The sequence below is a fragment of the Humulus lupulus genome, chromosome 7 (genome assembly GCF_963169125.1).
Source record: "Humulus lupulus chromosome 7, drHumLupu1.1, whole genome shotgun sequence".
NCBI lineage: Eukaryota > Viridiplantae > Streptophyta > Magnoliopsida > Rosales > Cannabaceae > Humulus > Humulus lupulus.
In genome coordinates, this window is record NC_084799.1 from 196,200,268 (window position 1) to 196,216,083 (window position 15,816).

The following is a 15,816-nucleotide window of genomic DNA, read 5'->3' on the forward strand; positions in this document are numbered from 1 at the left end:
GAATTTAACATGGTAGTACCATTGCAACATGTATAATAGAAAGAATGAGAATTTATTTAAACAAATTGTACCATTGTGAAATTTGTACCTTAAGAGCTAAAAATTTGAAGCAGGGACATTAATAAGGAAATTGTATCATTTTTTAGAATAAAAAGTTTGTTTATTTTATAGTTTTGTCTGCTGAATATAAGACCCACCTAAAATATAAGTTAGAGACTTTTGTCTTAAAATAAAAAAAAATAAGATTATACAACACTAAATATTCTCACAAGATAACAATAGTTAAAATCTAATGACTGCAATAAAATATAATATTGGGAACTTTAATTATTAAAAAAAATTAAAAATATAAGTGCAACAAATTAAAAACTATTATGGACTTTTGCCGAAAAAATAAATGACAAAATTTTCACCTAATGCACTTGTCTTGTTTTACACATTCCTAACAATAGTTACCATCTTTTCATGAATAAATTATTTTCATGTGATTGGAATTTGGATCTACACAGTAACCATGCTAACTAAAAGACAAGGGACAATCTTGATACTAACAAACCTACACACATCGAAATGACTGTCACTGTCATTAATTATGATTAGCCAAACTTTAAGTTAGCTAAAAAACAAGGGACATTATTGATACTATCGAAATGATTGACTAATTGAAGAGTTTATGACTCAACAATGGAATGCACAGAACCTGTGCTTCTTAATCACCATAGTAAGTAAACTTATCTGAGAGAAAGAGAGAAAGAGAGAAGAGAAGCATGTGTGAGGTGGGAGTAGAGGACTTGGTCAAGGCTGGGCTAAGCACTGAGGAGGCCAAGTATTTCCAAAGGGTCCTTGAAGATATAGTGAATGGAGCCAAAGGGTTGGACCCAAGTGAGGTCTGGAGAGAGGTGGTGGCTCGGAGACTGCTCAAACCATCACACCCACATGAGCTCCACCAACTGCTTTACCACTCTGTCTATGCCAACTGGGATGTCTCAACCAGAGGCCCCCCTCTCTACTGGTTTCCTTCTCTGTAATCTCACAACTTAATACTTCACTTTGACTCTCTTACTATGTTTAATTAAGTGCTAATGTATTCAAAATTTGGGAATTTGTTGGATAGAAATGTTTAAAGATAAAAAGAAACTAATAAAGTTCAACTCAGCCTCTTATGTTTGATGATTGCAATAGTCTAAACTTGCTGCTCTTAGCTTAACAGACACAAATTAATGGGTTGAGATAAACTTAATCTATGCTAACTTCTATGTTTTCTATTTCTAAGACATCAGTCGAAAACAACGAACTTGGGACGTCTCATGGAGAAGTATGGTTCAGAAGTTTTAGGGCCTTTGTATAAGGATCCCATAACAAGTTTTAGCCTCTTCCGAAAGTTCTCTGTTCAGCAACCTGAGGTACAGTGCATATTATTTACTTTAAGATAATGCTTACTCAGCGTTAATCTTTTTGACATGGTGCTTATTAGGCATACTGGTCAATTGTTCTGAAAGAGCTTTCAGTTTCATTCCAAGAGGCTCCAAAGTGTATTCTAGACAGTGCAGACAAGTCAAAGCGCAGCGGATCATGGCTGCCAGGTTCGGTTTTGAACATTGCTGAATGTTGCTTGTTACCCACTTCATATCCAATGAAAAGGGATGATAGTCCTGCAATTGTATGGAGAGATGAAGGTTATGATGATTCTGAAGTAAATGTTTTAACACTGAAGGAACTCAGAGAGAAAGTAATGTATGTATGCTCTTAAATCAGATTCATTCAAGTTCTTATGTAAACTACTCTTGATGCTTTCATGGTCATGTTTCTATGAAATGATTCTCAGGTTGGTGGCGAACGCACTTGATGCAATGTTTTCAAAAGGCGATGCAATTGCAATCGACATGCCAATGACAGTCAATGCTGTTGTTATATATTTGGCAATCATACTATCTGGTTTTGTAGTAGTATCCATAGCTGATAGCTTCGCTGCAAAGGAGATTGCTACTCGCTTGCGCGTGTCAAATGCCAAGGCTATCTTTACTCAGGTTACTTTTTATATTTGTAGAGATAGTTTGTATGTTTAGAAAAATGTATTAACTGTTTTGTTTTTTCATTAATTGATACACTATATATGAAGAAAAGCACACTGAGAGCAACCTGCTAATATGTTAAAACATACATTATTAGAAATTTACACTGAGCATTTACTTGTCTCACAGTAGTGTAATCTTTTCAAATTTGTGTTTAGGATTTCATACTGAGAGGAGGCCGCAAATTTTCACTATACAGGTATAATACTATACCAAAGACTACACTGTATTGAGAAATCTATTATAATAGACAATTCAAAACAAGTGAAATGACCAACTGAAAATGAACATTCTAAATTAGCTTTAAGTAAAAATTAGCATAATAGGTGTGACTGGAGCCCTTGCACCTATTCCAATATGCTATAAGTTATATAAAAGACTGGTTTGAGGCAAGTAGAAGATTTTTTATTAATGTTTATTACAATGCAAATTCTAGGCTTTGCATCACCTGTTATAACTTGCTCTAATTCCTTCGTGCAGTCGAGTTGTTGATGCTGCACCGCATAAAGCTATTGTCCTCCCTGTGAATGGCAGTAATTTAGGACTTCAATTAAGAGAACAAGATATATCATGGGAAAAATTTATTTCCAATGTTAGTAACCAAGCAAGGTAATGCATAACAAGACTATATTACTTGACATATTTAGGACAGCCTTTTGAATTTTTCCAGAATAATCTCTTCTTTTGTGGCAGATCAAACCATTACACTCCATTTTATCAGCCTGTTGACTCTCTGATAAATATACTATTCTCTTCTGGAACCACAGGTAAAACATTTGTTGATACTAATAGTTAGTTTTTAGTATGTTTGAACCTCTTTAACCTCAGTTTCTTTATCTTCCCATATTCCTTAGGAGAACCAAAAGCCATTCCATGGACACAACTTTCTCCGCTTCGTTGCGCAGCTGATACATGGGCTCATATTGATGCTCAAGTTGGAGATGTTTTCTGCTGGCCTACCAATTTAGGATGGGTGATGGGTCCAGTTTTACTATTCTCTTCATTTCTATCTGGTGCAACTCTTGCTCTTTACCATGGTTCTCCTCTAGGCCATGGTTTTGGAAAATTTGTTCAGGTAACAACTGCTGCAATAGCTTCCATCAGTGACTTGGTTTCTTCTTACTTAAACACTTTCACTAGAACTTCTACTTGATGCATGTCCAGGATTCAGGTGTGACTATTTTAGGCACAGTTCCAAGCCTTGTTAAAGCTTGGAAAAACACACAGTGTATGAAAGGCCTGGATTGGACAAAGATAAAGTAAAAAAAATCTTACAATTCAGACTTTTTTTTGGTAACTTTGCTTGCTTGACATGGAAGTATGAACCGATGTATAATATGTACAGGGTGTTTGCTTCCACCGGGGAAGCTTCTAATGTTGATGATGACCTTTGGCTCTCTTCACAAGCTTATTACCAACCCATCATTGAATGCTGTGGAGGGACAGAACTTGCATCATCTTACATACAAGGAAGTCTAGTGCAACCACAAGCTTTTGGAGCGTTTAGCACAGCAGCAATGACAGTTGGTCTTGTCATTCTTGATGAAAATGGAATTCCTTATGTAAGCTGGTGTTGATTAGTTTCCAATTTCAAGTACCTGTCACTAGATCATATCACAATTCAATTTTGTTATGCTAATGGTAAAATAAAAAAAAAAGCATTTTGATCAACTTGGCAGCCAGATAAGCAAGAATGTACCGGTGAAGTTGGCTTATTCCCTCTGTACTTGGGAGCAACTGATAGACTACTCAATGCAGATAATGAAAAAGTCTACTTCAAGGGAATGCCTTTATATAATGGAATGGTAAGAGCTTAAAATTACCCTTTTCACTTTTCTTTGTAGAGAGACCAAGCTCTTTCTGTGTTCTTATAATCTAAACTACAGTAACCTGTGGTTTTCTGAAGAATCATATTCTAAAAGCTGAGATATGTATTGCCAGAGCCTTAGGAGACATGGAGACATCCTCAAGAGAACTGCTGGAGGCTTTTTCATAGTACACGGCAGGGCTGATGACACCATGAACCTTGGTGGCATTAAGGTATAACATGGTGTAGTATAAACACTTGAGATCATTCCTCTCTTCAATTTGAATTAATCCTTGACTTACTACATTGATATTCTTGATTCGTAGACAAGTTCTATCGAAATTGAACGAGTATGCAACCGAGCTGATGAGAGTGTCATGGAGACAGCAGCAGTTAGTGTAGCTCCAGTCAGTGGAGGTCCAGAACAGCTGGTTATGTTTGTAGTTTTAAAAAGTGGACATAACAACGAAGCAGAAAGGCTTAAGAAGAAGTTCTCAAAAGCCATTCAGAGCAATCTTAATCCGTTGTTTAAGGTTTGACACTAATTTTCCAATTTTTTTTTTTTTATATATATATATTTGTAAATTGCCTCTTCCTTTGTGTGATTTTCCAACACTTGGATTATAACAGGTGAGCTTTGTGAAGATTGTTGAAGAGTTTCCTCGAACAGCATCTAACAAGTTACTAAGGAGAGTTCTGAGGGACCAAATGAAGCATGAACTGCTGGTTCGAAGTAAAATTTAGTGTAAACATTGTTGACTCTGCTGATTACATTTATAACCAATAACCAATGTGTACTGTGATCAAAGGCTTGGAATTTAAATATCCATATGATAATAAATTATAAAATTTTCATATTATAAATATTTAAACAGAAACTGAGAAAGTAGACATTATCTAAAACAAAAATTATAATTTTGTATAATGTGTGAATAATTTATATGCTATTAATGTTAATATCTGATATTTAATTATAGTATTTATAATAGTGAATGATGGTATATGGACAAATTCTTTTTATGGCACATTCTTAACACTATCGAAATGATTGACCAATCGAGCTTGTACAGGTGAAGTCAAAAGAATGAATGCGTATTCATTAAAAATGAAGACAACAATGATTAAATGAAGTTTACCAGAAATATGAAAAGGGGTAATCAATGAGAATGAATTAAGATGAATATGCTGCAATCAAAGGGCCTTTAGTTTACCCTGTTTTTAGAAGTGTAGTTGGAGTTTAAAGCAAAAGGAGAGCAACTGCTACACTACATTATAAGGTTAAAAACATGGAATAAATAAACCACAAAAAAAAAAAGTGTTAAGAACAAGGTTCATCCTTGATTATTATTATACAAAGAAATGATTCTCAAACTTGTCCAGTTACTCTCGCACCCTTTCCCTTTTCGTCTCCCCAAGGCGGTAGAGAAGAGAGCGAGCTGCTATACTTTCTTCTTAATGTTCTCTATCAATGGGTTCGCAGTTGCAACAACATTTTCAGATGAACCTCGATATTTAACTAATTCTCTTGGATCCTTGCAAGTTTTCAATATAGCCGACATTGCTTCAGCTTTTCGAAGAATAGAGGATCTTCGCGCACGAGATGCGTCTCCATCTCTTTTATAAGTATCTGGCAACTTCGTAGAGTGGGGAACAGAAGACATCATGCCACATACTTTCTGTGCCATCTCAGTCATTCCTTGTTTCTTTAGTTCATCATTTAGTCTCTAGAAAGTAAGATACTGAGGAACTATGCCCCTTCTGATCATATTTCCAAATTCCAAACTCGCCTCTTCGAATTTTTGCATATCACAAAATAGATGGATTAACATTGTGCTTGTAGCTAAGTCCTTATCACATCCCCTGGATCTCATTTCTTCAATAACTTGAACTGCCAACTCAAGTTTCCCATCCTCGCACAACATCTTTAACAACAGATGGTATGTGAGTCGATCAGGAGAATATCCAGATTCAATCATCTTAGTATACAAGTTCATTGCTTCCTCAAATTTTCCCAACTTTGAAAAGTACTTAAAGAAATAGTTATAAGTTGTTGGTGTTGGGACGAATCCCCGACCTATCATCATCTTGAGAATCTTCCTTGCCCCGACAAGATTTCCTGCCTTGCAAAAACCCTTCACCAGAGAATTGTATGTTGAGATAGTGGGTCCTGATTCCAGAACCAAAAAGCGCTCCATCATGCCCAATGCCTCCTTGAACATCCCGGCTTCCCCCAGCGCGTCAATTATTGGGTTATACACAATAGCATTCGGCTTAATTCCTTCTGTTTTCATCTCACTAACTAGTTCAATTGCCCTTTCAGACCGACGCATCCGACAGTAACCTTCCACAAGAGTACCATATGTCACAACAGTAGGCTTCACATTCTCCTTTTTCATCTCCATCTAGAGTCGCTCTGCGTGTTTGAGCTTCCTCATTCGAAACCAACCATTCAACAGAATGTTGTAAACTCGAATCGACGGAATCCAACTTGAGTCTGACTTCTTTTTCCTATCAAAATAAGCTGAAGCATCTCTAACATGCCCTTCCTTGCAAAGAGAATCCAACAAAATCTCAAACAAACTCATTTCTGAACCCAAACTAACAACTGTAGTCAAAGTACTCGCAAATTCAAAAGTTCGAACTGCAGATTCGGGCATACCTGCATGACCATATCGTCTAATCATGATCACAAACGTATCCATAGAAACCAAAGCGGGTTCATCCTCTTTGTCAATTTGATCCTGAATCAAAGACCACGCTGAGTCAAACTCCCTTGATTTCGCAAGCACATTGACCATGGAGTTAAAGAGCGCAGCAGATGATTGAAATGTGGTTTGCTTCTCTGCCCAAAGAAAGAGCGAGTACACTAACTTGGGGGAAGAATCAAAGTGGTCGACCACAGTTTGTAACAAACTTGAATCGAGCTTGATTCCTGTCCTGTCCAAGACATCATGGAGGGAAGGACTAGAGGAAATGTCAGGGTTGGTGAAGAGCTCAGAAACCGTGAGGAACTCATTCTGAGAAACTTTAGTGCCTAAGTCAGGAACCGGGGCTAGTTGTGTGGCTGGCGGAGTGAGGATGTCGTGAGGCCACTTGATCAGGGGCTTGCCAGGTATGGACAGCCATGACTGATCGGAGGAGAAGAACTGCAAGTAGTGAAAATGAAAAGGTTTGGAATTAGGATTTGGTCCAAAGAGAAGAGGGGTTAGTGGGATAGAGCGGCAACGTTTGAGAACCTAAAATCAATAACTTTCTTTGATCAATAATTGCTGCCACTGATTTTAATGGATGCTTTAACTTTCTTTGATCCTAAAATCAACTTAGATTTCATTTCAGTGATAATTACTAGATATACTAACTCAAGTGTGTATTAGTAAATTAGTTTGCAAACTCCTTTGTCAAACAAAAAAGTATTATGGCCACAGAAGTCCATGCTTCTTTTTACACAAGTAGATTATCAACTACAACTAATAAGAGAGGCTTGTTCTATTCAATTATAATAAATTTCAACTCACAAATATAACTTCTAATGTCAACTCACACTTTTTATTAAAGGCAAGCTAGAAAAGGCTACTGGGGCACTTCTTTATATTCTGTTCCGTTCCGAATTTCAGTTTTTGAAAAATGTGTCATAGCAGTCTTGAGTTAGTTAATTCTGTTATATGGGTGAAAGCTTTGTAATTGTCTTGTAAATACTAGTTCGAACTATATGTATGTACTTAGCACTTGCAAGGGTGATTAGGAGAGTGTTCTTTTGAGGGGCAGTGAAGTTTTTGACTGTAAAATAAAAGTACTATTCATCTAGTCGAATAAGAAGAATAAGCTGAGTTTTTTCCCTTTTGACTCAGAGGAAAAGAACAGTGAAGCTGGAGAAAATGAGAGAAAGAAATGAGGAAAAATGCTTCATTGATCTGGATTGTCTCAATACAATCCTGTTATTTATACAAGCTAGAAACAGAACAGTTACAAGGAGTAACAAACTAAGCTAACTTGTATAACTAGAATCTAACCACCAAAACTTGGATATAACTGTTAACTCTATGCAACAGTAACAAGCTAAGTTAACTTGTCTAATGGAAAATTTGAGGAAAAATATGAAGTCTGATACTCGTGTTCAAGTCTCATTTTAACTCAGTTTGTCTCATTTTGTTTTCACGCAAGTCTGGAACATCAACAATGATTTTAATCATGATCCTATCGTTTTCTAAAATTTTGCTACTCCTTAAGAATAACAATCACAACTGACTCAAGGTGTTTGGTACAACCATAACAACTAATGGCCATTGTGGTACAATAATAAAGGTGTTTGGTAAACGGTCAAAAAATAACTTATTAAAAATTTTATGCAAAAGGTATAGCTAAAAGCTAAAGTTGGCATAACCCATCTTTTGTTTTTTTTTTTTTAAATTGCTTTTTGAAAAAACTCTACAATGAATATGTTTTTTTTATCTAAATATATTTAATTATTTATTATATATTAATTAAAATTAAAATATTTAAAATAAAGTAATATGATAATAACATAAACATATTTAAATCTTAAATATTTTTATTTTGTTCTAGAAATATTTTTATAATTTTATATTTATTAGAAATTTTTAAATATTTTTTATTTTAGTAATTTTATATTAGCAAACCACATTAATATAGAATTGATTTTTATAAATGTCTTTTTATTATACACTACATTATTATTTTTGTATTTCATAGTATTTTTAATTTATAATTTATCAAACATATATTAATTTCATGCTTTAGAAAAAAAAAAGAAATAATTAAAAACATAAAAAGTGAGAGCTTCGTAGGACTTAAATTTTATATATTTTTTATTATATCACGAAGAGATTATTATACTATGCTTATTATAATTAGAATTTCAGCTACACCGACTAGTTACAATATATATATACAATTATATGTATATTTTATATAACTAGATATAAGCAACGTGCAATACACATTTACTTAGTTTTATTTATAGAATTTATTAATTATTTTTATTAAATTTGTATCATTGTTATATAAATTTCAAATAAATAAACAATATTATCTATAAAATAACGACATAAACATATTAAAAGAAAAATTGAATGAAAACATTTTTTATGGTTTTTTTAAAAAATATATATAGTATGATAATCATTTTAAATATAAATAATATTTTTTTTAATAAAAATTAAGATTATGTATTATATATCATTGATATAATGATATTTTAAAATATTTAAATTTATATTAATACAAGTACTAAATATCTAGTCTTGTATAAATATTAGACATTTTTTTATATAATGACCAAAAAGTATTAAAAACTAACATATTTACTGTAGCACAGAATTTTTTACTTCCGTATCGAAAAAAAATTGAAAATTACAAAAATACTACTTCATCTCTCTCTCGGTCTCTCTCTTGCAAGCGGCAAGCTATACCCACAGCGACTTCCGGCTGCAACAACATCCAATCTCCACCTCAAACAACAACGAAACCGCAGCCAAAAACTCTATCATGAAACCCATGACGATTTTGAATCCAAACAACGGTGAAGCTCAACCTAAAACAACAAAAAAGCTACAGGTGATTACGATCTGAAACAACACCCAACTACCTACGATTTAGATCTGAAAAACAACACCACAACAACTACAGATCTCGATCTGAAAAACAAAACCACATCTACAACCCGATCCCAATCTGAGAAACCAGCAACAACAATGACGTACTGTTTGAATTTGGGCAGAAATGTTTACAACAAAAAGACAACAACAACTATGTTGAAAATGGCTAGACACATTCAATTTCTAGGAAAATCAAGTCAACTATAAGCAACAAAAAACCCAAAAAAAAAACTAAAAAATTAATTCATCAAAACTGCTTGAATAATCTCATAATCTTTGCTTCAATTTTGTAGAAAAATTCAGATCAAGGAAGAAATTGTTGGAAAATAGTTGTTGTAACAATTAATCTCATTAAAACATTACAACCAAATATGTATTTTTCATATAGATTCTCCTCATTGTTCATCCAATTATGCTGAAAAAATATATTTGATATTTATGATAACAAATTGACTAAAGAATTTAGACTGTACATATTATTTGTTGCTCTTACGTTGTTTTACAGTTGTTGCATATGGTAACCCTGCTATTTAACATTTCAGCGAATGGAAACAATACCAATACTGATTCAGAGCAACAGAAAATGGGATGACAACAAGAATTACGTTGATTTGAATCTAGTGGAGAATTGATACCTAGAAATTGCAAATATGAAGAACTTGTGCATGCATTATTGTTGCAATTACGTTGCAACCCTGCAACAACACAAATGCAACTACAGTATCAAGTGAAGGATGACTACCCACCCCTCAAAATAGTGGATGATGCAAGTCTCCTTTTCTACTTGCAGCTAAAAATAAACGAGTCTGACTTCACAAGATATCCACTATGTGTGAACACAGTAGACAACATGGCTACAACATCAAATCAAATTCCATTCTACGCATATAAAGAGCCAACAGTAACATCGGAACTGACGATGATTGAGAATGGACCACGAACAACAGAATAAAAAATAGAGCAACAAGAATGTGAAATCACAGAAGAAATCAATAAAAAATTTGACTTCATTGACTATGCAAAGTTAGCCACTGCAGAAATGTTGGAACAACTAGAGAACAGCAAGAATAAGGATCAACCGCTTGACAATATAGATTCACTTGTAATCACAAACCCCCACCATCTCGAAATCAAAATCGGTCAGAACTACAAAGACAAGGCAACACTAAAAATCATTCTCAGCTACTTTGCAATAACAAACTACTTCCAATACAAGGTGTTTAAATCATGCTCTAAAGAATATACATTATTTGTTTGGACAAAAACTGCAAGTGGTCCATAAGAGCATCAAGGAATGGAACAACACAAGCATTCATCATCAGAAAATATTACAAAATACACACATGCTCTTTGGAAATCAGATTTGGTGATCAACGACAAGCAACATCAAAATTAATAGGCAACTACATAAAGAAAAAGTTCCTCAATCTGAAAACAACATGCACTCCACTAGACTTCAGAGGTGACTTGAATGATAGATACTGTATAAAGATGAATTATATGAAAGCATGGAGAAGTAAGGAACATGCACTCAACGAATTATGAGGAAATGCAAAGGAATCTTACAACCTCATACTGAGTTACTTGTACATGCTACAAAAACCAACCCTGGAACTATAGTTGACATTGAAAAAGGAGAAGATGATAGTTTGTTGTTTCTATTCATGGTCTTGAATGCATCTTTGAGAGGCTAGGAAAAATGCAAACCTATAATAGTTGTTGATGACACTTTCTTGAAGTCTGCATATGGAGGAACTAGGGCTGAGCATAAAATTCAAAAAACCGAATAAACCGCTCAAACCGACTACCCAAACACCGAAAAAACTGAAATCGACGAAACTGAAAACCACTGAAACCGCCTTGGAAAAAACCAACATTAAATCGATCGGTTTATAAGTTGGCCGCAAACCGACCGCACAAACCGAAATCGACCGAATATGGTTAGGTTCCAAATTTGTGGATATAACAGTGTAGCCATGTGCTTAGGTTTTCAAATCATAAAGTTAAAATCTTTAAGCTAACAAATTAAATGAATTAATTTCATATTAAAAAAAGCTAAAAAAATGGATTCCAATAATTTATATATTTTTTACCTTAAATTTCCTTAAAAATTATATAAAAAATAAAAAAATCAAGTTCGGTTTGGGCGGTTTTAACCGACCGAACCGCGGTCTAAATTGGTTGGTTTTTTTTGGTGTTGTAAATAGGTTGGTCGATTTTTGGATCGCACCAATCCGAACCGAAAACCGAAATCTGTATTTTAGAATAGAAAAAATTGCCCAAACCGACCGATGCTCAGCCCTAGGAGGAACGTTGCTCTCTGCTAGTGCCCAGGATGCAGGAGGTAAAATATTCCCACTTGCTTTTTGTATAGTAGATTTTGAGAACAACAAGTCATGGGAGTGGTTTTTCACAAAATTAAGAGAAACATATGGAGTTAGAGAAGACTAGTGTATAATATTAGATCGACATGAAAGCATAATCAAAGCAACAAACAAAGTTTTCCCAGAAATAACACATGGCTACTGCATGTTCCACCTATTAAGCAACCTAAAAACAACCTACAAGAAACATGCCAAGGAGTACATTGTACTTTTCTTTGTTGCAACAACTGCGTACACAGAAAAGAAATTTGAATATCATATGAAATGAGCTTGAAAAATTGGATAAGCGAATAAGGCCTTATTTGGAGAAAATTGGATATCATAAATGGTCAAGATTCTACTCCAAAAACAAAAGGTACTCGGCAATGACTTCCAATATTGCTGAGTTACTTAACGCAGCCATCGTGACAACTAGAGAAGTACCTATCACAACACTTTTGGAGTGTTTGCGTGGATTACTCCAAGATTGGACATACACTAATAGGAAACTAGCTCAAAAAACAATGATAAGATTGACACCGGCTGCAGAACAATCACTCACCAACAACTTCATATGCTCTTTGAGATTAGCTGTAAGATTGATCAATTTTTTAGTTTTTTTCAATTATTTCTGCCCATCATTATTGTTGCTATTATGTTGATCTAATGTTGCCACCGTACCTATACAACATATAATACAGGTAAAGCCAGCAAATGAATATCTATTTGAGGTATTTAAAGAAAATAAGTCATGGATTGTAAATCTCAAAGAACGAATTTGCACTTGCAATAGATTTCAGAAGGAAGAAATGTCATGTGGTCATGCTCTTGCTGTGATGAAGGAGATGAACATAGACCCCTACGATTATTGTTCACATTACTACACAACAAAAGTATGGTTAGAAACATACGATGCAACTGTGTATCTAGTAGGGAAACAAAAACATTGGGAATTACCAAACTTTTTCAAAGACATCATAGTGTTGCCTCCATTTGAAAGAGTGAAGAATGGAAGACCAAAGAAAAGAAGAATTATAGCTACTTGGGAAACTAAAAAGAAGAACAAGTGCAGCAAGTGTGGACAAAGAGATTATAATAGGAAGACATGTCGAACCCGACCACCAAGAAGTTGAGAATAATAACACAACAACACAAAAAAAGATGCTAGTTTATCAAATCACCTAAATAAATAACATTGGTTTCAATTTTTTATTTATTTTAAACACTTAAACATTGGAAGGAAATTAATTAATTCTTGTTGCTCCCTTGTTTTACAATGAAATGTTTTTTTATTGTCTTTATAGATTTTGCGACATATGCATCATACTGATATTAAATCATAATTATTGATGACCAGTTATTCTTTTTAAAACATAATTGCTTATATTATGAGGATGTTGTTGTTTTGTTTCTATATAGTTTTAATAGTCAAACAAACAAAAATGATAAAGAATAGAAAGATGAAATTCTGGAAATATATTGAAAAGGAAATAGGACCAACAAGATAATTGTTACCAAAATAAACCAAGAAACTAGACTATTATCTAGAAAACTAAAATTACATAAAAAAATAAAATAAAACACAATGTTTGAATTGTTCTATTGTTGCTAAAGAGCTGTTACAAAGTTGCCGACAACAAAAACACAATCATGAATCCTTCAAATGCAGCTTTTTACACTTTCTTCCAACTTTTTACTAATTTTTTTAGGAGACTTCTTTCGAAGTTCAAGTTGACTAGAAACGTTCTCTATCTGCTTCATTTGTCCATAAGAATAAAGAAGAACAACCTGTAATATCCAACATTTTTATTATAAATCAGAGTTTTAATACATAAAATGTACAAGTTTACAAATTTAAGAAATAGTAATGGAAAAATAGTGTTTAAAATATGATTTTATGTTTTAATGAGATTAAAGAGAGAGAAACTTGAGCAGTCAAGTATTGGACCCAAATGTCATATAATTTTAATTGGGGATTTTTATAAAATTAAGAAAGTTTTGCTAAAGGGCTTATTTGAAAAGAATTTTAATATTTTGGGTCCAAGTGTAATTTTAAAAATAATTTAAAAAAAAAAGAAAAGAAAAGGCTTCAGCCTTTCTTTTTTTTTTACCCGAGTCTCTCTCTCTCTCCTCAGAAAACCCCTCTCTCTCTCTCTCTCTCTCTCTCTCTCTCTCTCTCTCTCTCCTCTGCGTATTACTGTTGCTGACGATGCAGGAGTACTTTCCGGCCACCATTTTTAGCCACGCGCCGGACCGTTGGATTCAGAGGCCTCCGAACTATCGACCCACGTGGGAATCTAGAGCTCACTCGCCGATTAAACGCCTCAACCACTCGATTTAAGTTCGGCCACCCTGCGACTTCAAAGTTGCGATTCGGCCACCTCGGGCATCCGTTTGCCGATCCGTCACCACCATCGTGCTCCTCGTGTTGTGGGCTTCAAAACCCAATAACTTGTTCCTACATCTACCATAGTTGGGTGGTGGGCCCACCACGAGCCACCGCGATCCACCGTAGACCGACGGTCGAAACTTAGTGTTCGAGGTTCCGAAGTACGTTTTGAGTCTCAGAAAATCATCGTTTGACTTGTTGTGGAACCCGATCACTTTGGTATAATTTCTTTTACCTATATATTGTGATTTAATTGTGATTGATTAGAATAATTGTTATTATGTGTATTTATAGTATATAATTATATATTATTGATATATGAAATATTTTTTTTGTAATTATACTGGCTATCTGGAATTATATATATTTTTGATACAGGTTTTGATTTTTGGAATTGTCTACTTTATAGCCGTTGTGCTGTCCAATTTTCTAGAAAATATTAGATATTAAATAAAGTATAAAAATACATATTTAATTGATTTTATATTAATATGGAAATTATTATGATTAAGTAATTTTAATTATTATTGTTATTATTGTGTTAAGTAAATCAAGAATATAGTTTCATACATATATATATATATAAAGTGTGATTTATAGTAAACATGTTATTTAACAATTATTCTGATATATTAATATTTTGTTAATATTTGAATATTAAAATAGTATCAATATTAGTTTCTTACAGTTATTGATATTTGTAAGACCAGTGAATTTTGGATAAAGTATATTTATTATATCACTGGAATTGATATTATGACTAATTAATAATAATATAAATATTTATATTTATATTATTATCATTATACTGATTATTACAATTTTATGTTAAAAATATGATTTCTTTTATAAAATGACTATTGGAATATATACATTCATATACGTATTGTTATTGAAGTATTTTGTTATGAATATTGAAATAAGTTTATTTATAGACGATAATTATTATTATTGTTGGGATTATTATTATTATTATTATTATTATTATTATTATTATTATTATTATTATTATTATTATTATTATTATTATTATTATTATCATAAGAGTACATTATCTTATGAGCAAGGTTTAAAGCATGGTTTTATATGAAGAGTTATTTGCATTACGTTGATAATAATTATTATTATCATTTATATAGTTTCTGGTATTATTAATATACACTATCAATAGTGTATATTTATGATTTTGATAGAATTTAATAAATGATGTGCCTTGAATAGGATTTGTATGGATTTGATTGATTGACTCTTGGTGAGGAATTTTAAAATAAGCTAAGGACCTAAGGTAAGTAAATCTCACCTTTTGTGCTTAAGTGTAAGATGCATGACTACATTGATTGTGTACATCTGATGAGTTAAGTATGGTATGATGATGATGCATATGATAAGTATGTGAAAAATGGTTATATGAACACCATAAGGGTGTTGTGTGATATGTAATTGATGAATTCTGTGATATGTGAAAGATGTCTTACTTGGTTAAGAATGATATGAATTATGTGCAAGTATGTGTTCTTATGTTGATGGATATGTGGATTACTCTATGTTCATGATTTGTTATATGTTATGA

General features: G+C 33.2%; 2 protein-coding genes and 1 pseudogene across 3 annotated transcripts; 2 read left to right on the forward strand and 1 right to left on the reverse strand.

The window, feature by feature from the left end:
• The first annotated feature begins 665 nt into the window (after window positions 1-665).
• Window positions 666-4,745, forward strand: LOC133789085 (probable CoA ligase CCL12). Of its 2 annotated transcripts, XM_062226807.1 has the most exons (14): window positions 672-1,024; window positions 1,274-1,403; window positions 1,475-1,734; window positions 1,826-2,027; window positions 2,231-2,271; window positions 2,553-2,681; window positions 2,766-2,839; window positions 2,927-3,147; window positions 3,237-3,331; window positions 3,418-3,634; window positions 3,752-3,877; window positions 4,014-4,112; window positions 4,206-4,412; window positions 4,510-4,745. In XM_062226807.1, exons 1-14 carry the CDS (start codon window positions 768-770, stop codon window positions 4,621-4,623), a joined length of 2,172 nt encoding a protein of 723 aa, XP_062082791.1. In that variant the 5' UTR covers window positions 672-767; the 3' UTR covers window positions 4,624-4,745. The 2 variants fall into 2 exon arrangements, 1 of the variants encoding a protein (XP_062082791.1); XR_009873457.1 differs by lacking the exon at window positions 4,510-4,745 and having other exon boundaries at window positions 666-1,024; window positions 3,732-3,877; window positions 4,206-4,318.
• A 276-nt stretch (window positions 4,746-5,021) lies between these two features.
• Window positions 5,022-9,395, reverse strand: LOC133792536 (pentatricopeptide repeat-containing protein At5g11310, mitochondrial-like; annotated as a pseudogene).
• Window positions 9,396-12,243: 2,848 nt separating this feature from the next.
• Window positions 12,244-12,990, forward strand: LOC133792538 (uncharacterized). Its single transcript, XM_062230448.1, has 2 exons — window positions 12,244-12,450; window positions 12,559-12,990. Exons 1-2 carry the CDS (start codon window positions 12,244-12,246, stop codon window positions 12,988-12,990), a joined length of 639 nt encoding a protein of 212 aa, XP_062086432.1.
• Window positions 12,991-15,816: the final 2,826 nt, after the last annotated feature.